The 24,693-nt window shown below is 41.1% G+C and overlaps 1 protein-coding gene across 2 annotated transcripts in view; it reads right to left on the bottom strand.

Annotated features, from left to right (window-relative positions):
- The window catches only part of LOC134415750 (SAM and SH3 domain-containing protein 1-like), a 525,301-nt gene extending 508,929 nt beyond the window's left edge, over positions 1–16,372 (bottom strand). For both annotated transcript variants that reach the window (XM_063151546.1, XM_063151547.1), the window contains exon 1: positions 15,125–16,372. In XM_063151546.1, coding sequence (XP_063007616.1) covers positions 15,125–15,580 — 456 coding nt within the window. In that variant the 5' untranslated portion in view covers positions 15,581–16,372. The remainder of the gene's footprint in view (positions 1–15,124) is intronic.
- Between the last annotated feature and the right edge of the window lie 8,321 nt (positions 16,373–24,693).

Here is a 24,693-nt window from a genome sequence, read left to right as displayed (position 1 = left end):
AGGATAATGCAGACAACATTCAAAGACACTGCATGGGCTCCCACTGCATTAAACAGAAGATCTGCTGATTATACAAGTAGGGACTAAAATATACAGCACTACAGAGATGCAAACACAGAGATTTTTCTCATTTATCCCTTCCATTGCTAAGGCTTGAGGAAATACAAGAGTGACATTTCTGGCTTTTTTTTCTCTTGCTTGTGCATTTGAACTGTCCAGGGCTTTTCCATGAACTCGATTCCTCTCAGTAGCACATCCTTTCCCATGGTTAAATTACTGTGCAATGTTTCATGATACTGTGGATAAATCCTTTGCAGACTCTCCTTTTGCACACACACATTCCTGTGGCACCTACAGGCAAATCCCACTCAGGCACAAAGGGTTTAAAGTAGAGAACAAGGTTACCTCAGTTTCCCCTAGCCACTAGAAAACCAGCAGGAGCTGAAACACAGAGGACACACAGGTGGCTCTGTCTGACAGACACTGCCATCCATGTAGGGGTTAACAGCTGTGCAGAGGCACTCGCCTACAAGGCTGGATTTATGATCACAGCATGGGGGGAAATTGAGACTGCATGCAAGGAGACGGGCTGCTGCTCAGCAAGAAAACATGCCACCCTTGCCCAAAACTGGGGGTACAAGTGACCAAGAGCAGTGACTTTTTGGATAAAGGAAGATAACAGAAGGTTGAAACAAATGCATTTTGTTGGAACAAGATTTTTATGCTGTACAGAGAATACTTATTAATCTTCCCACATAAAAATACTTCTGTTACATTAATCAAGAGCGACAGGATGTTTAATAGTCAACCCAAACTTGTCTAGAATCAATTATGTCAAACTCAACCTAACTTCTTGGTATACCAGACAATAAATTGCCACAAAAAAAGGAAGTAAGTGGATGACAAAAATCCTAACTTCATTATATTTTCTGAAGTTGTTTCACTAGACATTTGGAGTAGTAAACTAGAGAAGCACAGTATAAATCAAAGTACCAAATGAGTACAAAATATAGGGAAAATGTATTTTTACAAACAAAAACTTCAAGAGACATCAAGATAAGTGTTGCAGGGGGCTATCCTCATTACAGCAACAATCACTGGTTTTAGTACTGATTTGGGTAGAGAAACAATTTTTTACATCAGTAGGCCACATGCAATTGGATAGAGCATTAGTGTATAGAACAACAGCTTTAGACTACCAAATGGCTTACACTGGAGGGAGAGCCTGGAAAATATACAGGTGTTGTCATTGTATTGCAAAAGCTCCCATACCTTCTCAGTGATTTCTCATGGACATCTCCTCACAGCACTAACTCCTTCACAGCACAACCAACAAACTCCGACTCTCTTCACAGCACAACCAACAAACCCCAACTCCCTCTTTGCCCAGCTAACCCACTCTTTTGTAGCACTCCTCTTCTAACTGGACACAGCTGTGGCCTGTTAAGGGCAGGCCTGCTCCTAATCTTTGGTGATTAGTACAGCTGCAACTCCTCAGGTGTGAGACTACCTTCTGCACTATCTTTATTTTCTTACATTCTATCCCTCCATATACAGGAATGTTATTCATCAGGGACAACAGCAAGAAAGCACCACTGACCACAAAGCACTGCATACACCAATGATGTAAAATAAACGTCTGGTTCTGTTACCCAGGGTCTCAGGGCCTTGTGGATCCAAGGCATGAATCCACAGTATCACAGCATTAAAAAAGGATATCAGCCATATAGGGGCAAACAAACCAATTTATCAACTGCAAAGAGTTATGCCCAACACCAGCAAGGCCCCAACGGGATTCAACATCCAGAGCCCTAAAGTCCAACAAGGGAGGGGACAAACTTGAAAGAACAAGAATTGGTCTAGCAAGTAAAACCTAAAAGAAGACTTGATTAACCATCTTTATTAATTAGACCCCTTTAGGCAGAACTCAGTAACATCCTTGGGCAGCTAAAGCTTGTCACCAGAAGAGAAGATAAAACCCTTTATTCTTCATGACCATGGCAGACATGGCAAGAAGTAACAAGTTAAACTGCTGCATGGAAGATTCAGGAAAAAAATGTAAAAGCAAAGACAGCTTAGTGTTGACAAAGAATTAATAGCCAAGATTAAGATCACCAGTAATGTGACCTTTGAAAAGTTATACAACTGCTTGTCAGTCACCAGTTTAAAAATCCAGCTTACAGTTGAGGAAAAAAATACTTACCCGTATGTCACCTCTACTCAAAGGTATTGGACAAGTATTTCAGTCACAAAAACTTACAGGTTAGTGCTACCAGTTAGCTGAACAGTAGAAGGACATTTAACTCCTTATGTAGATCTGATGTCACACAAAGAGAATTATTTTTACAACTCAAGCAACATCCGCTTGGACAAATCTTAGATACATTGAAAGGGAACACATGGAAAACGGCTGAACAATTTTCACTCCTTTTTCTGGTACTTAGAAATACACATTTCCATGCAGCACTACCATTTATTTGTACACGGGAAAAAAAGAAGCTTATATAAAACTGCAAGAAACATTCTTCAGCTGCAAGCTGTCTAAACAACATCCAGAGCTGTGATTTAAACATGAACCTCTGAAAAAAAAATATGCTTTTCTTTTCCATTTTTTTTCTTGTATTTAAAAGACACTGACAGTATTTGGAAAGCCGGGTTTAAATATTCTTTATACATAGTTTTGGGGATATAGAAAGAAAATATCCTCAGGGTGTTATTAGCATACCCCATACCCTTTCAGACTTTTTTTTTTCAGGCTGATGGTCTACATGAGCACAAGCAATGGGCTCAGGTCTAAAAAATGTGTGTATTTATCAGAAAAGAGAGCAGAAAGCATAGATTCTGAAGAAAAAGCAAGGGAGCACGTGGGCAGACAGCCAAAAACTCCCCTGAACACGACTTTTTAAATTAAAAAAGAACAGGAAATTAGTAACAATGTCAGTAAAATTTCCACCTTTAGGATTGACCAGACAAAAGCAAACCAATCTACCCATCTCCAAACAAATCCCACCCCTTCACCAAAGTCAGAGTGATCTCATCCTTGGGGCATACAGCTCCAGAACAGCATGATACAAACCCACAGTGCAGAAACCCTTCTTTCCTCAGTCTGGCTTTCTTGCAGTTTCTTTACTATAGCTCATATCACCTTTTCAAGTTTTGCTCCTCACAGGCAGTTTAGGTCTAGTAAGGCACCAATAATTAAAATATGGAGTTATTCTTCTTAAATAGGTTAAAAATTCTTTTGAAAGAGATACAGCATCAGTAGATAATTATAACATAATTATCAGTTTATTCCACTTCTTGACTTGTCAATATTTTTGATGTACCAAAAAATAGAATCTCATTCTTACTGACAACATCTTCTATTCCCTAACCTCTAGCTGAAAAATGGAAAACCATCCAGAATTTCACCAGACTGTTTGACAGGCTACAACTTAAGAGCCTCTAAACTGGAAAAAGGAAAGGAGTGGGTGGGCATTAGGGGAGGGGTGGGTGAGAGCGAGAAAGAAAGAGAAAGAAGCAAACAAGCAGAAAAAAAAAATACAGATTTATTTAACAGCATTTGGCTGACAACATTAAAGGCAGAGGAGGGAGGGGCACCCACAATCTCAGCAGCTCATTCCAAGGAGAAGGGACTTTACCAGCTCGTGAAAATAGCAGCTAATAAAAATATGTTTTAAAAACCATTTAAATCTAGGCAAGATTTCAACCAGAAACCATAGTGGTAACATTTTTTATTTAGTACTTTGAAAGCACAGTTGTAGCTCCTTGGCAAAACCCTCAGTTCATTCCCAACAAAATCAATAGCAAAATTTCCACTAACTCACACAATGGAAGTAATGGCCACAGCCTACAAACCTGACAGAATCTAGTGTAAATATGCTTTTAATTTGAAAACCCTACTATAGAAAACTGCAGAAATTTCCTCTTCTATCTAAGAGCTATTTATCCACCATCATACAATTACATATTCTGTAGGTCTCACCTTCAAGCAACTAATGAGAAGACCACAAGAAAATACAGCAAGACAAAAATTCAATTTTGTAGTCTGTTCAGGTCCTAGTTTTATGGGGCTTTGTAATGCTTTTAAATATTCATATGTGCCCCTAAACCCATGTAATATTAAAGCCATAAATATTTCTCTGTTAGCTTATTATTGTCCATGAGATAAACATAACCACTAGTAGATAATTACTAATCAGATACTTATCTGAAAGAGTCTAGAGAAAATTAGGGGGTTTTTTTGGTAAATGGAACACTTAGCAAGGCAAACACATACTAAAATAAAGGAAGACAGATCAAAAAGAGAAGGAGACAAAAAAAAGAGCAGCAGAAAAAAAAAAAAAACAAACTACCAAGGAGCACTGTGAGGGGCTGAATAAAGCAGCAAGGTGCTAGTGATAACAACAGAGTCATTCTGAAAGTCACTTTTGGGATGCCAGCTCTAAACATTTAGAGCAGAATTTATGTACCATTATTGATTTGAAGGCAAATAAAAGCTAGCTCTTAGCTAGAAATAACACACACAAACTTTCAATTAGACATCTATGAAATGAAAAACTATCAAGTACATGAAGCATATATTCATACGGCACAAACTATCAGGAAAAACAATAACAAAAAGGAAGGAAGATTTTAAAGATAGAATGGGCTAAGTAGAAGTATCACATTCTTGTCTAGTTGTATGGCAAATTCAAATTAGAGAAAGACACTTTTCCATTGCAAACATGACAAGAGATACAAGGGGAAGAAAAGAAAAATAAGCCCTTGAAATTCCTTCACTACCTTCACCTTGCATTTAATTCATATTCATTGTAAGTACAAAGCTGCTATTTATTATTGAGAAGATGATACTCATTTCCTTGTCCCTGTAGGAAGAAATATACTCAGCACAAAGGAAGTTCTGCCTTATTTTCCAAAATGAGATCAATAATATTAACTATTACATCAATTTCAGCCACTGAGAGGTCTATAAAACAAGTTCTATAAAAACATAGACAAAACCATGCTTCTTCTAAACCCATCACACACAAACAGAGGAAGGATATACAGCATATTTCCTGATAGACACCATAGGAATTGACTTAATGAATCCAGTGGTTGCATAAGCAGTTCTTTTTAATATACGTAAGTTAAGAATATAAATTTTCTTTTACGTGTTTCCATTGCTATGATGGAACAATTCCTTAGGGAAATACCTCAAACCTTCACAACTTCTCATAGAGGTGAATTAATTCCCACTACTGAAGACTCATAGGAAAGTAACCCAATTTCAGCAGTGATACAATGTTTTATAAACAGCACAACACCCAAACCAGTACATACTTGCTACACTCTTAGCATAAAACAACCTTCACAAGAGATTCAGACCACTTCTTGTCATGATAATCCCTGCTTTCAAAGACATGCATAAAACTTACCTATGAAAAGAGTCATTGCAGGCAAAGTTCCCTTGAAAAAACACCCCAACCAGCTCAAGGTTATGCAGTTCTACTCATATTTATAAAGTAGAGGTAAATGAGCACTGAGGCCACCAGCCTGGGAGCACTTAGGAGCAAGTCTGGCTCACCTGATTTCCATCAGCCTAATAGCAAATAAGCTCCCTTCCTTTCACTTGATAGCACATGCATGCATTTCTATCAAAGAGAAAAAAAAATTCCTGGGGAACTATTGCATCAGGACCCAAAACACTACTGAAAACAGAATTTTTCAACATTGCTTCAAACTAGGAGATTTTACACCACAAGCCTGAGAAATACTGAAGAATTTTGCCTTAACCTTTGCTAGGGATACAAATATAACTTCTTGAAGAGATATAAAATGAGCAACTGGGGGGTTTGTTTGGTTTTGACATTACTGGCAATGACACATACACGTTTTATCACTTCTAATCATTGGCTCTATGAAGTATGTCCCTACTGTGTGCAATTTTTAGAGCTGGACAGAAACCAGCTAGTGGTATTCCTGTCAAACTTCCTCTTGCTCCATCCTGCTCCACAAACTACAGAGCATTATTTTTACCACTGTGCAAATGCCAAGTGCATGTGAAAATGCTCTCTCTGAAACATCCTCTTGGCAAAATCTTATTTAGAAGTTATCACAGGAAAGTCCAATAAAGTTTTCTTCACATGAAAACAGCAGGTTAAATCAAAATTACTTTCAGTCCCTTTTCGTTTTTTGGTGTTTTCTTCTCTTTTAAGTGTTAATACCTTAAAAGGAACAAATCTTCTTGGTTAGCAATTTCAATTTCCACCATTAGTTTCTACAAGTTAGTGTTTTAAAATGAGATCCCCTTTTGACATTTGGTGTGATGTGAGAAAGAATACAGACTCAGAAGCTGAAATAACCATTTGCCCTTATATTTAGGTTGAAATTTTTATCTTAGGAGCTAGAACATAAAGACCTATGGTAGTCTTGATGATTCTTTATTCTGGTACTTTTCATTCCCTAACTGTAGAAAAACCCCTGCTAAACTAATTACTGGATATTTAGGGGGGGACCTTAACTATGAGGTAAACAAGAGGTCAGAGATGCCTTTGTATAAAAATTCTTAATGCAGTACAATGCAAGCAGTTATAAGTAGAAAAGGTTTAAATAAAATCTCAACAAAAACATTTTGGCAAACAAAAAACAAAGGGACAAGAATTCAGAGACGCTGCAATTAGAAGCAGTCATTATGATCATACTATTTGAACTAGAAAATTATGCAAAAAAGAAAAGCCTTTCAAAATTTTTCCATTGAAGGCATTTTGTTTTGAGCTTAGAACTCATTTTTTTAAGAATACATTGAGTCCTGCCTCAAAAAGATCAGAGCAGTCCCACACAGCAGTTCAAAAGCTATTATATATCCTCCTTTTCCTAGATCAATCCCTTCTTTCTGCCACAAAACTGGGACTGGAGGGACTTTGGATGACTGCTGCTTATGGCAGTTTTAAGACTGAAATTTTTAACATCTAAGTTTAAAGCTTTCATTTTATGAGAACAACCTGGGTTCAGCCACCTGTGTCAGTGGGAAGGCAGCTGGGGACACTGAGCACAATGGGCAGGGAAGTGATTGCCCTGCTCTCCTGAGCGGGCAAGTTTCTCTTCTCATTAGAACAAAAGGGAGGAGAGAAAAGGATCCAAATAGCAGCCTGAGACACTGGGCAGCAGGAGAGGGAGGTGCAATGAAACTCACCCAGAATGCAGAATAGGAGAAAAAAATGTTAGGAAGACCAAAGGCAAAAGATGTATATTCTTGGATGGGAAAAAGATTGTTTTTAGGGAAGAAGATAGTGTGTCTTGAGGCAGACTTTGGGGAGATAATTTAGGAGAAATCAGGAAATGGGTAGCTCTGGAGTACACAGAAGGGTCTGGGAAGAGCTGGGAAATGTGGAGCCAAAGGCAGAGGTACCACTTCCAACAAAGTTCTCTATTCACAAACTAAGGGCACTGATGCAAAAATGGCACACACTCCTAGTTTTGTCTGGAGGTTGTTTTGTTATTTCCTCTATGGAATATACTTACTATGTTTTTGGTTTATACTGGCTTTTGGCCTTCTACACAGCATGAATAGCCTAGTTACAGAACTCAGCCACTGAAGTTCTCAATGCCTTTTTCTCCTAATAAAAATATTTCCTTCTGTGCATGTGAAAGCATGGCCAAGTGGCCACTTAAACTAACTCTGGGAAAAGAAAACATTACAAGCTTTCCTTAGCCCATGACTGAAAGGCAAAAGTTTTTTCCCCAGACTTTTATCTCTTTTCTTAACCAGGCCTAGTTTACCATGTATTTTTGAGGCACAGACATCAGAACCAGACTTAATTTCCCCAGAAGATTGACATCATATGCATTGATAACACCACATGCCTGCATCAGGATGTGTTTCCTCAAAACCAACGCAATTATTCTGGGAAAAAAACCCAAATGTGTAGAAGGCATACATTTGTACCTGCCTATAAGGTTTATTTGCCATATATTATTGCTACTTCTCCCTGATTTTAAGTTACTGAGAGGACAACTGTAAATAACTATGCTACCTCCGACCAATACACATTGGTGGAGATTTCAGAGAATATTTACCAAACTTTTATTCTAGCACAGATCTGCAATATCTGTGTTCAAAAGTCTGCCCCACTATTGTTTGAGCTGTTATTGGTGATACTTAAAGGTTAGAAAAATTCTGATTTTTTTTTTCATGCTACTGTTGTATTTATCATTCTAAACTCATGTAGCCCTGTTCTTGTCCACCACCACAATTAGAGCCTGTAGGGATATGCTTGTTAGCTGATTTAAATTTGAACACCTCACTCAAAAAGCAGCATCAAATGAAATCCCTGGCAAAACCCCCACTGACTTCACTGGGAATGAGACCAACTGGAAGAACAGGGCTCCCACGAGAGGCATGAATCACTGTCATTCCCATCCTGCTGAGTTTGTGAGAATGAAGATGAGATACTGTTTGAAGGCCCTTCTACTTGTGTTTCACGTGACACGCCACTTCTTTTTGTTTTGCAAAATCATAAGAAAAGTTTTTTACTATCTGCAGTAACAAACTGAAGAGGCTGGATGAGTCACTGGGGACAGTTTTGGGTCAGCTTGGCTCACAGACTGCCAGTGTCATGGAAGGTTCACCCGAATCTCCCCTTCCTGCTGCACAGCCATTCCCAAAATAACGTGGCAGTGCTAAACATAGCCATGCTGTGCTCTTTTAATAAAAGACGATTCCTGCAGGGCGCACAAGCCACCACATTTGTCAAGATAAGCACATCAATATGAGATGTCATATTAGCCTAGACAAAGAGATTGAACAGATAGCTTTGTCAAACACCAAGCAGAGGGGCTCATTCAAACTGACAAAGCAAGAAATTCAAACGTTGAACCTACATTCTAGTATTAACACATTCCATCCTCTTCTGCTGTAGAAGAGTCTCAAACCAGTAAGCAAGTTCCTGTAAGTGATATAATAAATTTATTCCTAATCTATAATAATAGTATTCCTGTCAATTCAAACCTCTCTGCTGCACTTATCAAAAACTCTGTAATGGTTGTTAGCATGTTTCAGGTTATGTTTGGATCTATACACCTTAGTGGATAGGGACCCTCCAGAATGACATATGCACACAGGGTGTCATTAACGTGGAGAATTAACAAGCATAACTAATTGCCATGCAGCCAGGCCACCAGCTATTCCTTGATCACTTTTCTGTTACTTACACGTAAAGTTTACTCCTAATCCTAAGGCAACAGACAAAGACATTGCAGCAGCGGGTCCCAGTGCCTCATCTGTCTAAAATCTGTCATGACTTTAAACAAATTATTCAATTCCACATCAGAAATCAGTGACACAGCTGCCCACATCATGGAATATGTGAGATTTTAATATTGATCATATGCAAAACTAGAAACATGGCTCACAAGATTACTTCTTTAGTGAGAAATTATCTTGGATTTTTTTGTATTCCACATATGTGGTTGTGTATATGGGCTTAATCATCCTACATATGGCAGAGGCAGAAGCTATGGGGGTAGAGTTATCAACATAAATATTTTCCTTAAAATGCATTTACATTTCAGAAAGATGTATGATCACCAAACTTTAAACAAGATAGGTTATCAGTGCATGGAAGTGAAACTGGTATACAGACTTTTGTCCCAACACAGGTGGTGTCCCTCTTGAGGTGCAGTATTTACACAAAACCCCACGGTAGGTGAGAAAAATCAGTTCAGCTTTGCACTACAGAGCTCTGAGAGAATCAAGTCCTTTGGGGGAACTGCCAGAGGCTAGGCATTTCTCTTTTGCCAGGAACCTTTAAGTTTAGCTTTTCCTTCAAACTTAGAGCCTTGTGGAGGATGTGGGAAGGATTCCCCTTGCAGGGCAGCTGCTCAGTCCCACACTACTCCTCTGCCAGACCACACCTCGATCACAGCTCAGAAATTACTCTTAACACACTTGTGGAAAGGGGGAAAGAAAGCTGTGGAGTCGATGCTATCCTCTCTCAGGATGCCACCTGTAATGTACCCTAATGAGATCTTCCATCCCTCTTAACTGAAAAATAATGAAATCCATGAAGATTTGCATTCAACATTTCCAGAGGAGATTGAATACACTTTAAAATATTCAGGAACAATTCAAATGCAAATACAATATAGTACTGTATTGTTCACATTCTGAAACATTTTGCTTTGATGGGCTGATTGGAAGATCTTTTCCAGTTTGTGTTTGGTGAGTTTAATAAACCGGGACTTTGAAACAGCTGCCAAATATATGAGGTGCTAAGTTTTCTTTAAAAGAAAACAGAGTTGTGAAGTCAAAGGCAAATTCCGTGGTATCTTATATAAAATACCTTTTCACTTCCTGAACATTGCCTGTAGCTTTGCTAATTTATTGCCATGAAAATATTGTTACTACTTAATGCACTAGTACTTCTGTCAATAGGCAGCTTTCCCCAAGGCATATTTGAGAACGCTCTGCTAATCAGAGTTGATGCAGTTATTCTAAAGCAGCCAGGTCTTTAGAAAAAGGTTCATGTTTAATTCCAGTACAGGTGAGTGTTGTCATTTCTTCAAAGCACAATATTTTTAATTTGCTGAATTCACTTCTGTAGATATCTAAAGTACTGATTACATTATCCCAGCCCCAGCTTGAACCAGTGTATTTCAAAGTAGAATTGCTGTCTTCTTTACCTCTTAAAACTTAACTTTTGTGAAATATTCCTCATTTTGTAGTGGCAAGGATTAAACAAAGACTTAATCAGAACCACAAATCTGTGCTATATTATCAGCACATAACTTAAAAAGAACGTGTTTGGGTGTTTAAGCAGATACTCATTTGGATCTGACATTTAACTTTTCTACATCTGCTTGAACTCTTGAGATTATGATCTCATGCATCTGAATTTTTAGTTTGTTTTCCAAGCATGCTGATAATCATGAAGAGCACAGTGAGTGACAATGAGGTCATGTACATGTACATATGTCATACTACAGTTTTATTCTCTCTAATAAATATGGAAATCTCCATGACTATAACTTTACTGAGGCTAAGCAAATAATCTTAATTGGTGTGGGAGATTTAATGCAAGTATGTTTTTAATGTACTTGCAATTCCATGCAGATGAAAAATTGAATAAAGTTCCTCAAGAAAGAGGTCAGGCCATTTATTTCAATTAGAAATAATAATGAAATTACATTAAACTGTTAAATGTCACTTAATCTATGTTCAAGATAAATAGAGTACTAAATTTCTCTTGGCATGTTCCACAACAAGGTACCCTACTTGTCTTTTTATTGACAGAGTTGAATGCTCCTCTGCTCCCTCTTCCACAGTGACATTTAGTGACTTCTTCGCAAACCCAGCATGGACATTATCCATTCTGGAATAAGCCTACCAAAGAAAAAAGTGTTTTTTGTGAAGTTCATGGCTATACTTTTCAGATTCCCTTATTTCAGATCAGTGCTGTGTTTTCATACATTCACCTTCACTGTAATGCAGGGGGTATGCTCATTTTGGTTTCCTTCTGCCATCAATTCATTTCCCAAAACTTCTAGGGGTAAAAGACTGTCAAAAGTCTTTCTACACTGCGCATAATTAACTTTCTAATTAATGACAGAATTATAACCATCAAAGATAATTTTTTTGAGCAGCTAGATGTTTCAAGATGACAAAAAGTTTCACTTGGTCATGGGCTCTTTTTTGAAGGGCATTAAATCCCATCACCTCCAGAAGTTTCTTAGACATGGGAGACTCCTAAGGCTACCAGCCAGCAATAGCAAGCTTGGTGAAAAAACTAAAACATAAAGCTTTGAGTACTATGGAGCATTACCAACATGGAACAAAATCTGACTCCTTTGCAGCTTTCCTCAGTTACTGTTACGTTCCTTGGCTTACCTGAAATCCACATAGGATACAATATAAGGAGGTGAGGGCTCATACAAATTCTCCATGGAAATAATCAAGATGGCTTATGATAATTCTCTGTGTCTGAAGTCACCCACACACATGGCTTCAATTCCAATTTTAAGGGATTTATGTTAAGCTCTGCAAAGTAGCTGTTAGCCATTTCTGCTGACTGAAATCAAACTAAGTTAAACTAAATTTTACCATAGCAATAGGTTTCTATTCTGCCAACTCTGTTGTTCCACCTTTCATCTGAAACTACAGCAAAAAGGAAAGACAGCAAAAGGATGCTTTTAACATCTCCACAGCCACATACAATATTAATTTTTGATCTCTTGGTATGTTTACAGCCCAGCCAGCTAGCAAAAGACTCTGAAGAAGCCAGAGGAGCAACACTTCCAGTTCTCAGGGATGTTTTAAAATAAAACACCAAATCTTGCTTGAGAACTTCTTAACTGAGTCCAAGAAGTACTCCTCAGGGAACAAATGCATATACATATGTACATGTACACACATATACACACCAGCAGGGTCCTCCTTTCAGAGACACTAAGTTCTAAGCATAGATATTAAGAAGAAAAGATGGCATTCTCCATGTAAGCCATGGAAGTGGAAAACTAGTATGCAGCTCAGCACAACCAGAAATGCAAATAGTTGTCAAATAGTGGTCTAGTGCCTCACTCCAGAATGTCCACATGACAAGGATGACTAGTAAATGTATACAAAAAAACCATGACATTAACTTCAAGTTGATTCTTCAGTCCTGTGTGCTGCAGAAAATACATTCAGTTCCTCTTGACATTAAGAAGCCTGTATAGTCTACATATGCTGTATGTTCTATATAAAACTCTAATGCCTAAATTATACACACAATTTTCTAAAGTTTGGGGTTTTTAGGTTTTTTTTTTTAAGACACTGCTATAATATGGCTCTTTCCCAAATGCAAAAATACAGTATTTCATCTTTCTTGCTCTAAACAACACCCAATGAATAATGTACAGTGACATGATCTTCTGCTATTTACTTTAAGCCATTTTGGAGATAGATTGCTACAGTGGGTGGCATTCAGAATAATGCATGTTGAGCAACACACATTCAAATCTTGCCAGCTTTATGCTTTCTTACAACTTGCTACAATGTGAAGTGATTCACACAGAGAATGTTTCTGTTACTGAAAAAAATTATGTTATATGCATTTATTATCCAAAATAAATACATTGACACCTCAGCCTGAAAAAAAAAAAAAAAACAAACTAGGAAAATAAACTTTGTTTCTCTTTGTATTTCAAAACATGACATTTAGATTTTAAAAAATTTAAGCTAAGTAATGTTTTCTGTGTAAGTCAAGCTTGTCCTGACAGTTAATCCACATTGTTATCAGACTCATCAAATTAAAATAAAGTGAGCTAAAGAAGAAATCAATGCCAAGGATTTGAACTGCCTTGATGTCATATGCTGGCATCTTATAAATTTTACAATTCCTGTGGAAAAGTATCAAAGAATCATTTAAATTGGAAAAGACCTGTAAGACCACTGAGTCCATCCTTACCCTGCACTGCCAAGTCTGCCACCAAACCTTGTCCCAAAGAGCCACTTCTACACAACTTTAAAATACCACAGAGAGAAGGCAGATGATCCACTTGGAAAGACTGAACTGTTAACTAAGAACACACACAAAGTCAAATGGAAAAGTGCAACACAGCTGTGGAGGTGGTAATGTGGTGCAGCTACACTGACAAGCCATAACTTCCATGGAATTTCTTTTATATCAAACGTGTAATGGTAATTTCAATCTAATGATGTGTTACTCCAAACCCTGGAGGGAAAAGAATCTCCGCAAAATGACACAGTAACTTTTGGAAGATGTTGTACTTATGTTCATGAGTGTTAAATCTGACATAATGTCTTTTACCATATCCTCAGCCAGAAGCTCAGAAAAAGGGAACAAATAAGCATCCCAAACCAGACAACTGTGCTGTACTTGAGAAGTGACTATGGGCCTCTGTCACCAAGACGTTAAAAAATTGGAATACTGAAATTTGTAGTTTTATTATCTGCACCTTCACAATGTTATCCAAATTGAATTTTACCCATTATCCTCACAGCCATGTCCATGACAGCAGATAACACATTCTCAATTTTAATTCTGTAAATCCAGACTTGCAGCCCTCCCCATCACTTGCCTCCATACATTCATAAGCATTTCAGAGAGAAAGAGTACCCACAAGTTGAAGGTCAATATCAACTGCTCAGTTTTTCTGAAAAATGACACTTCAAATCATTGAAGAAAATATAGGCAACTTGGGTTATCAAACTACTCTGAAGCACTTCATCCTGAACTCTTAAACCCCCATACATTATAATACCTTCGTTTCTTTCACAAATAATTTTCTTCTCTACGGTATTATTAATTTTATTCTGTTGTTTTACTTATTCTGCTTATTACATTTTCAGCAGGAAATCTACCTAAAATTTCAGACAAAACAATTTCCAACTTCCAAAACTGATGAATCTTGCATTACAGCTTTTCAAAAGATAAGAATTAGGTAAACATTGAGGCTTCATCAGCCTGGAATGGACTCTACTGAGATGTACCCTTTTCTGGCCTTTCAGCAGACTGTGCATCCTGGAGACTGGCTGACCTGTGCTGGAGCCTGCTGAATAGTTTTGACATTCACCAATCACTACCATATTCCAGCAAATAAATCCAGGCAACAGTTGGATTCAGCTGCTGGAGTTCTTCCTCCAGCCAGATGATCGCTTATTTCAGGAGCCATTTCACCAACAGCAACTGACTAAAACAGGACCACTAGCAAAAGATGAGAGAAGACATCCCTCTTGAACACAATGGAAAAGTTTCGCAGAAAAGACAAAGAAACGCCCAAACCATTATGACCATCCTGTCAATTTCCACTTTCCCACCTCAAACTAAACCAGACTAATAGGAACAGTTAATGAAAAGAAAGGGAGGCAAAACCTAAACACAGCACCATGCCATACCACCAGTGCCAGAACGTGATGGTGGATCTGACTTTTGTTGGCCCCACTACTCTTCGCACCTTGCTGGTGCTCAATCCTTACCAAATCCCCTCCAAAACACCACTGGCACAACTGGAGAAACTTAGCACCGGCACATGGCAGAGGCGGGAGCAGGCCCTGCTGGACCCCCATCCCCAGCCCATCCGCCCCGCTACTCCCGACAGCCACGGCTCCTGCTGGGGGGGCGGCCGGCGGGGACGCCCTTACCTTGTTGGAGTAGGGCGGCTTACTCAGGTTGATGCCGTCGCGGACGAGCTTGTCCCGGATCATGATCTTGAGCTTCAGCCTGGGGTACGCGACCAGCCCCGCGCCGCCCGCCGCCCCCCGCCGCCCGCCGGCCCGGGCCCTGGGGGCCGCCCCCCGCCGCGGCTCCTCGGGCCCCCCCGCCCGGCGGGGACAGCGCCCGGTGGGGGCGGGCGGCGGCGGCGGCGGCTCCAGGGTGAAGTAGAGCCCCGCCGCCCTCTCGTCCGCCTCCTTCAGCCGCCGCACGGCTTCGTGGATCCGGCGGCGGTGGTGGGGCACGGCCACGCCGATGGCATCCAGGTCCGGGTCGCCGATCTGCTTGCAGACCTCCAGGTCGTCGTAGCCATTATCGACGAAGGACTCCGCGTACTGGGGCAGCTGCAGGGTCTTCAGCCACTCGTAGACTATGTTGGTGCACATGCTGGCTCCAAAATAATAACGATTGCAACTTTCAGCACTGAAGCCAGCCTTCCCCTTTCCACTTTTCGCCAAAGGACATAAAGCCACAAAAACTGCGATGCAAGTAAGAGGTCTCAAAATCAAGGTCAAGAAAACATCCACCAGGAAAAGGAAAAAAAAAATCCTTAAAGCAAATCAGTAGGGCACCGCAAGCGCTGCTGACCGAACCCCTCCTGCTTATTCCTCCTCTTGTACCGAGTACAGCCGCTTTCTGCCACCGGAGAAGGGAGGCTCGGACTGGAGAGAAGCAAAATATAAGGGTGCATCCCCTAAAATCCCAGGTCGCTGCTGCACAACATCCACCCACTTTCTCTGGAAGTAATTCGCAGTCGCTGTCTTTTTTTTTTTTCTTTCTTCCTTTCAGTGTTAGTTTCTGTTTCTGCTTCTGTCTCACCTTCCTGCTCTCTGTCGTATGATGAATCTGTTTACTGTAAGTAGCTGCTTTGGTACACGATGGTGTCGGGGGAGAGGATCCCGCACCCTCGCCCAGCGTGGGCAGGGGTGCCGGTGTGCAGTGCGCTCCTCTCCCACGCCTCTCCCAGCAGCGGGCGCACACGGCGGCTTTTGCTTTCCTTTTAAACGGCTCTTTTCGGATTAGGAGCAAAACAGAGGGAAGGAAAAAAAAAAGAAAATCCCACTCACTTTTCCGAGTTACTTTCCCAGTTTCCCTTCATCCCCGTAAAGCTGGTAAAATGCGCTTCGCTGGCAGCGAGACCAGAAACTGCTTTCCAGCTCCACTTTCTCCGCGCTGATGCCGGCGGTGCCTTCCTGCCCCAGCGGGGCACGCAGCCCTACGCCCGGCCCGCACAACTTTCCCCGCGTTCTTTCCCCTATCTCTGCTGGCGCTCCCGCCGCTGTCCGCAGCCGCCCTGGGCAGGAGGCGGCGGCGGCGGGGCCGTGCGGGCGGCCGGCGCTCCGTGCATCCTCCGGCGGCGGATGAGCCGATCTGCGGCAGGTCACCGGCGCTGCCCCCGCCTTCCCCGGATGCCGCCGGAGCTCTCCCTTCCCGGCCACCGGTACCCGGAGCGGTGCTCCCCGCCCGGGTCCTCCCTCTCCTCTACCCCGGAGGCGCCTGATGCGCCGCCCGCAGATCTCCTCCGGCTCCTCCCGGTGCGGCTTCTCCCCGCTCCTCCTCCGCGCCCGCCGCCCCGCTGCCAGCCCCCTGCCCCGGCTCTCCCCCAGGCCTTTCCAACTTTCCCTGCCGGCTGCCCGCGGTCTCTGCCGCTCGCCTGCCCTGCCCGACCGGCCGGGTGCAGCCGGCCCGGGAGGCAAGGCAGCCCGGCAGGGCAGCGGCTCGGGGCTGCCGCGGCTCCGCGGGCTCTCGGCCGGGCTTGCCCGCCCCGTATTCCCCGGGACACGGGAACGCCGAGGGGGGCACGGCCCGGGGAGCTGCCCCCCAGCGCCCTTGGGACAGCCGGACAGACGGCGGCGCCGGCTGCCCCGCGGGGCAGCGAGCCCTTTGCGGTGGAAGGGGGACCCTTCGTGGGTCGGAGGGGCGCAGAGCGGCGCTGTCCCGGCGAGCGGCGCTGCCCGGGGAGCGGTGCGGGCAGGCGGGAGGCGCCGGGCCCGCTCCCCCCGCGCCGCCGGGGCCGCCCGGGGCCGCTGAGGCGCCGCGCGCTGCCCGTGAACGCCGGGCTCGCAGCGCCCCCGCCGGGCCGTCGAGGGAAGCGCCGCAGGCCCGGCCCGGCCCGGCCCCGCCGCCGCTCGCGGCTCCCCTCGCCTGGGGCTGAGGGCAGGACCCCTGCCATTTTCATTTTAAACTGCTTGAAACTTGTTTTTCTGCGAAGATCCCTCCTCATGCCGGCTGAGGGGAGCTGGGGACAGGCGGCAGCCTTCCGCTGCACAGAGGTGCCGGAGGAGGGGCATCCCTCCTCCAATTTTGTAATTCGGCGGAGAGCGTTATTCGGAACGGGTTTCTTGCAGGACTTTTATTAGCAGAGTTAGGCGCACATTTGTCCCCGGGCTTCATGTAGCTCGCCACATGATTGCGCAGCACAGCGGCGTTCTCACAGCAAGCATTGCGCTGCAAGGTGTTTCGGAAAGGTTAGCTACTTACCAGCGGTTAAATGCAGCCTCTGGGCATAAAGGATCACAGGGTCGTCTGCTGAAGAGGGAGAAAAGGAGGAAGAGCATTTTACTCCTTTTAAAATCTCCTTCCATCTTCTTTTTTTTTTTTTCTTTTTTTTCTTTTTATTTTTCTCCCCCTGAATCTTGTTTTTCTTCCAGACCACATAATATGTCAAACTCTCTTCTAGTCCACAGACAGATTGATGCAGCAATTATCTTCTCTTCACAGACCTGATGAAAGACTGACAGCACCGGCAAAACTAGCAAGGAGGTTCTGTGATCTGGAGCTGGAACTGATGGTATGAGAGGCAGGAAATCTGACTGATGCAGGCCCTATTCATCAGTCTTACTGACAATACATACTGAATTATATCATTTTTATGTGTGCATTTTGGAAGGGTCTTGAAAAGTTTTTAAGACATTGCAAATGTTATGATTTGGATGTGCTTGGTGAAAGGGTAAGACCCTTCTGATGGGGCTGCAGGAGGAGAAGTGGTGGGTTCCCATGGGACTGTGGATGCTGGGAAGGTTGCAACATTGTCAGCCTCTCTGGTGGTTTGGCACTGATGTTGGTTTCACAAAAATTAAGTCACCTGTCATCAAATACAGTAAAGTTTTATGGGACAGTGAAACACAAAAATAAACAACAATAGAAAAAAAGAAAGACAATCAGAAGTCCAGGAAACAAAAGACTGGTCTACCTCACCTCAACCCCACAGAGAAATCTAGGACAAGTCTTTGTGAGGACTTACATCAGATTTGGGTGGGTAGTTAGAGGGAATGTTCCTCAGTGTTGATACTAGTGCCAGCACTGTTCATCATTGTCACTGATGCTCTCAGTGCCAAGGTGGAATACATACTCAGGGAGTTCCCAGACAACACCAAATAGGGGGGAGGGTAGTCAATATGTTGGCAAGGTGAATCAAGAGTAAAGAAGGAAGGTCAAAAAGTGGCAGAGCAGATGGAGGCATGTTTTGATTGATAACAGCAAACTCATTTTGAAGAAGTCCTTTATGTGCTTTTTATTAACTGCAGTGAAATTATTCAGGGACACTTAGGGTTGTTTATTTTTTCTACATTCAAAATTTATTTGATTTTTCACACATTAAGGAAGATGCATGGGCATTTCCTCTGGATACCTGACTACTGTTCAGTGTTTTGAGTCATGCACTCACATATTTGATGGTTGAAGAAAAACTAGACAAGAACACAAACACTTTAAAGCTGAGTACTCACATAGTGAATGAATGAATACAATTCCAACAAGATATTTGTGAAGGTGTTCAGGTAGAACAGGAAATTCTGTGCAGATGCACACAAAGAATGAGTACCCCATGACTATACTGCAAGGAATAATGTGCAATGAACAAGTGGAAGCTAATATTTCTGTGGATTTTTTTAAAAGAGGAGAGCCAGTCTCTAAAATATTTCTCTAGGGTTTCCACTAGGGCACAAGGTGAATAAGCCACTAGAACTCCTCATACACAAAGGCAAATGTTTGCAGAACCAGGCTATTAGTTCAGGTAAATAGAGCTATTTATACTTGTGTGTAAAATGTTGCGATTATTTGACTGTACGTGGTATGCATTGGAAAAGGGTCCAGAAGGAAATAACAATGACTGTGAGAGCTTTGAATGTACCCAATGTCTTACCCCAACTGTTAATCCTAAAAAACATACAGCAACATAACTCAGCATCTAAAGGAAGATTTGACCATGTAAACTCTGCAGAGAAATAAACTTTGAACTTCAAAAACTAGTATACGTCATGCCAATTCCCACAGCTGTACTAACTCTAATGGAAAGTACTATCTGTTAAATGTTCTGGAGATTGACTTCTCCTCATTAAAAAATCAGATGGCCATTATTTAAAGTACTCTTTCATAGAAGATTAGGAAAATTTCGTTTGGAGAGGACCCCTGGGAGTCACCCAGTCCCATACCCCACTCAGAGCAGACCTAATTGCAAACTCAGATCAGATTGCCAATGGGTTTGACCCATTGACTTTGAAAATCCACTGGGATGGAGGTTCCCCAGTCTTTCTGGGTGGTCTCTTCCAGCACTGATCTACTCTCACCATGAAGAATTTCTTCCTCTTGTCTGGTCAAAGCAATTGTGACCTTTGTCTCATGTCCTTTTGCTGAGCATTTCTGAGAATGGTTTGACTCTGTCTTCTCTATGGCTTTCCCCACAGGCAATGAAAAACTGCAGTGTGATCCCCTTTGCCTCTTCATCTGTATAATAAACAAACCAAGTTCTCCTAGCCTCTTCTCATATTTTGTCAGCAGACAAAATCTTTAAAACATGTTTATGGGGTATGTAAGTAAAAGTTTTATCACAGAAAATACAAACAACAACAACAAAAAAAAAAACTAATGAGAACATTGGAATCAGGAATTTATATGAAATTTAAATGTAAAAATAGAACTGTTTACAAAACAGATATATCACTTAGAATTTTATATAAACAAAGCAATGTTTTAATTAAAAGGAAACTTTAAAACATACAAAAACATGACCCCACTCTAAATTTACTCACTATGTTTGTAATAACTTAATGCTCACTGAGACTATGCAACAGGGAATGTGAAAGGATCTAGCTGATTAAATATCCATTTTTCTTTGTTGTGTATATAAAATTAATTTCTATTTGAGAGTGCATTTGAAACAGAACAGTTACTTTATTTACTGTGATTCTCCTTTCCTGTAAAAATTTACAGGCATTAATTTCAGTTCTCTTTTTAATGAGATACATTTCATCAGAACAAGTTCTGTAACAAGAATTCAGTCTAAAAATTACCCTCTTTTTCCTTAATAACAGAAAGAAAATTTATTACAGCCAAACTTCTTCCACAGACTAGCAAATTCTCCATTCAACATTCTCCATTCAACCAGTCAACTTCAAGCACTTTATTTTTGATATCACAGTCCATGAGAAGGTAAATGGGCTTGCACAAATTTTACTTTCTTGGCCTTTTGTAACAAAGATTCTATCCTGAAAGAAAATGAAATTATCCTAAACCAAAACAAAAATTTTGTGATTATTTTACCAGCTGCTGACAGACACCTATTTTCACAAAGCAATAGTTCCCTATAATAATTTAGGGTGGGTTTGTCTTTACAAACATAAAACACTGACCAACTCTCATTGTTACTAGCTTTGAGCCAGCAGGTAGTGCTGATATGGTGTGTGTATGGTTGAATTTTACCCAAACCCAAAACATTTGCTTCACACTCAATGCTCTTTAAGTGAACTGCTTATTGTAGATAAATATAAGAAAAAATCTTAAATTATTACTAATAGTAATTGCTAATTACTAATAGTAATAGTAATATTACTACTGCATAAGTTGTGGAAATCCCTACTAATACCAACTGAATATCAGCACAGTGGGTAGAAAATTAATAAATATTTACACCCTCACAATTTACAATGTAGTGCTTCTGTGTGATACTGTCTGGAAATCATAATGAAGAAAAAGCTTGAAACTTTGCTCTCTTGGTCATTTATTTCTGTTTTCTTTTTTCTATGAAGTTCTACTTACTTGTCTTCATCAAGAAGAGCTTCTTCATAAGACACATTCATTAATCATGAAACAGCAATCTTTATAAGGCTTTCAACTTGGATTTTTTTCCCGGTGAGAAATTTAATTTAAAGCATTGGCTAATGCCCAACAAAATTGAATTCACAGTCAGTATAGTCACATGCCTTAAACAAATATGTTTTGAAAATCCACAAACATCAAGCACCAGGTTTCCAGGAAATGAAAGAGAAGAAAACGATTTAATAAAATGGGCAACAATAATTTTTAATTATTGTTGTTTGTATTATTATTATCTGTAATTCCTGTGGAAAAGAAAGCATATGCCAGGGAAGGGGAGAACCCCTCAATCCTCCATAAATTATCCTCTCCCTTCCAAAGGGGTCCTCTGGTGTCCTAAAACCTCAAGTTTGTATCCTGGCCATGGTGGATACCAGGGAAAAAACCCTGCCTTTCAGTTCAGACCAGCTGAGCCTTCTCTGTGCTCCTAGAGCAGTGTCACACATTCATCCTACAGAGCTTCATCAAAGCTGCCCTATGACAGACAGGTCCTGGTTTGTCCCATGTTTGCTTTTACTCTGGCTCTCTTCAGCAACATATACACAAAGGCCCAAATTTAGAAAGTACTTAGGGGAAGACAGATAGAAAATAATGAGATTTTCAAAATTACTCAAAACCCAGACTCTCTTAAGTAAATATGCATTACATCTGTGTGTAGAGGGATAGAATATAAGTAAATAAAGGTAGCATAGAAAGTAATCTCACCCCCTAAAGAGTTGCAGCTGGGTTAATTATTAAGGCTTAGGAGCAGGCCCGATGTTGAGAGGCCGCAGCTGTAGCCAGTCAGCAGAGTGTTATGAAAGAGTGGATTGGTTGGCTGAGGGGAACTGGAGTCAGTGGCTGCTCTGAGGGCAAGGAAGGGTCAGTGCCTAGAGGAGCTGCCTATGGGAAACATCAAGGAGGTACAAAACTCTAGCAATATGGAATCTTTGCAATATAATTATAATAGAACTCTTGTAATATAGTAACAACATCTGTGTCCTTAAACTTCTTTCTGTTAGGTGCATAGCTGATTGTAGACTGGCTGTTCCTGTTACTTCCTGGCATGCGTTCAGGTTCCCTCATTCCATTCCAGTTGGCTCTTTCCCCCACTGCTCCATTTTTCCATCCTTCTTCTATATCTGGAGCAATTTTCTGCAGTTCTGTATGCCTCATGAACTGTGTTATTTCACCATCTCCAATTTCCACAATTCTTCCCCTTTTCCTTTGCAACATCCCTTCTGAATAGCTTTTTTGTTCACACTTCTCACTTTCAGTTATTTTCTCTTTCTCTTGCTGAATCCAGATCTAATTCTTTACCCCTACACCTCCAACAAAAATAGTTAAGTGGTAAAATTTCCTTGTAATGTTTTCCCTGTTCTGTACTTATTTTTGACTTAGGCACCTGCTACCTAGATAAAATATCAAGCTAGAGGGGCTTCACATCTGATTCAGTGTGGCCATTACTAGGTATGGTTTTTGTGAAGGGTGAAAGCACAATCCTAGATTTGCCTTTCTCTCTTGAGCTCAGCTACTGTAGATGTTACAAACACACACAACTTCCTGAGTGGTGCTTCAAAGACAAGCTCTTAAAGCAGGAGCTGTGCTATGTAGAAATCAGCAAGAGCAAAGAAGCAAATAGTTGTTCTATTTCTTGAGGGCCATTGAACACAAAGTGCTTCCTCAGAGGAAGAAGGTAAGATTATTACCCAGGTGGCTATCAGGTAACAATTGTGGGAGTCAAGCAGTACTGCAGGTTAGCAGTCAGGATTTGTCCTCTTATGGACCTGAATCCGTCACATCAGCAGGACCATAAGGCCTGGATGAGGAGATGGAACCAGCTGGCATGAAAACATGGGCTATGTAAGTTGGACCATCTGAAACAGCTAAGGATTTGGCTCCTGGCTTTGAAATAAAGAGTCCTGATACTGCTGTGACTGTGAAGAGCCTCCACCAAAAAATCAGAAATCTTTCGCTGTGCCATTTCAAAACAAAGACAGAATAAAATGTTTGGATTTGTGCAAAAGCTTTTCTCCAAATAATCAATGTTTGAAAGAATCAAATATTTCCCTAATTCCCCCCAGACATCCTGATTCTGGATAAGTAATGAGAAATTAATCATCCTGTCAAAATAGATGCTGTGAGACCTTTTAGTCATGCTCACCTCTCTCACCATAATAGATTTTTGTCAGTCATTCAACTAGGTGTCCCAAAAGACAGCACTGCATCTCAGCTCCTGCCTCTTGTATGTTTTTTTTTTTTTTTTTTTTTTCTGCCTAGGACTAATTCCAACATTCCTTGATATGTCAGGAGTCGATCACACATCACAGGGGCCCAACCCATCACACCCTCCTTGCCTCCACTGACTGCCGCGGCACCACACTGCACCAGCTCTTCATTAAGTCAGGGTCGATTCCAGCCTTCCTGCAGCTGATACCCAGGAACTTCCTAACACAAGCAGACACAACTGGTGCATCTGTGGGGTTTTAACTTCTTAGATGGATAAACACAAGGCTAGCAGAATATAAGTTCAGGGAATTACCGAACAAGAGTTCTCACAGTCATATGAGTTCATTTACACTATGTATATTTCTGCTAAAGTTGATGCAACAGTATAATTAGAAACGTGAGTAAGGAAAAGGAAGCTGTAACTTGGGTTTACTCTTTGTCTGAGTCATGATAACTAAAAGAACCTGGAGTTGTTCTGTAAATACAAAATTGAGATGATGTGTTTTATCTCCAGAGAACACATTTGTTTTATGTTTTTGATGTCTTAGATTTAATTCTTTTTTTAACAGCCAGTACGTCAAGAGAAGTTTTTTTTAATCTTTATATTACTTGGTCTTCATTTCTTGATAGCCTGCATGCTATTTTCCATTAATGTACAAACACTTTCATTAACATGAACCATCATCTATCTTTAATTATCAGTTTATATTTGAAGTGAATCTGGGAAGACTGCTGAGGGGTAGAGACCTTACCTGCAGAAAGAAAGACAAATCTGAGAGTTAAGCTCTACACCTCTGGTAGGAGAAAACATGAGAAGAATGAGTAACAAAGCAAATAGCTTTCAAATTAAAAAAAATACCGTATGTGCAAATCACCGATGCTTTTTAACCCTGGAAGTGTTGGTAGGGGAATGAAGGATGTTTTCTTTCCTTCCAGGCATCTGTAGACTTTCACATCTCACCCACTTCAGCTGAGTATGCAATATAGGAGTGTTATGGAAGTGGAAAGGGGCTGCACACATGAGATAATCCAAGCTGTGACACCAGCTCTGATCTAGACATGGGTCAAACCTAGCCCAGAAATAGCCTCATTGGCAGCACCTTGGCATTTGACAACATCCTGATTTTTGTTGTCATTTGAGGTTGTGACATTTAGAAGACAGTTTTAAGTCTATAGCTCTGGTTTTTAAGTATCCAAG

The sequence above is a fragment of the Melospiza melodia genome, chromosome 3 (assembly GCF_035770615.1).
Source record: "Melospiza melodia melodia isolate bMelMel2 chromosome 3, bMelMel2.pri, whole genome shotgun sequence".
Lineage (NCBI taxonomy): Eukaryota > Metazoa > Chordata > Aves > Passeriformes > Passerellidae > Melospiza > Melospiza melodia.
Note: the sequence above shows the minus strand (reverse complement) of the source record. Positions and strands in the feature narration are given on the sequence as shown.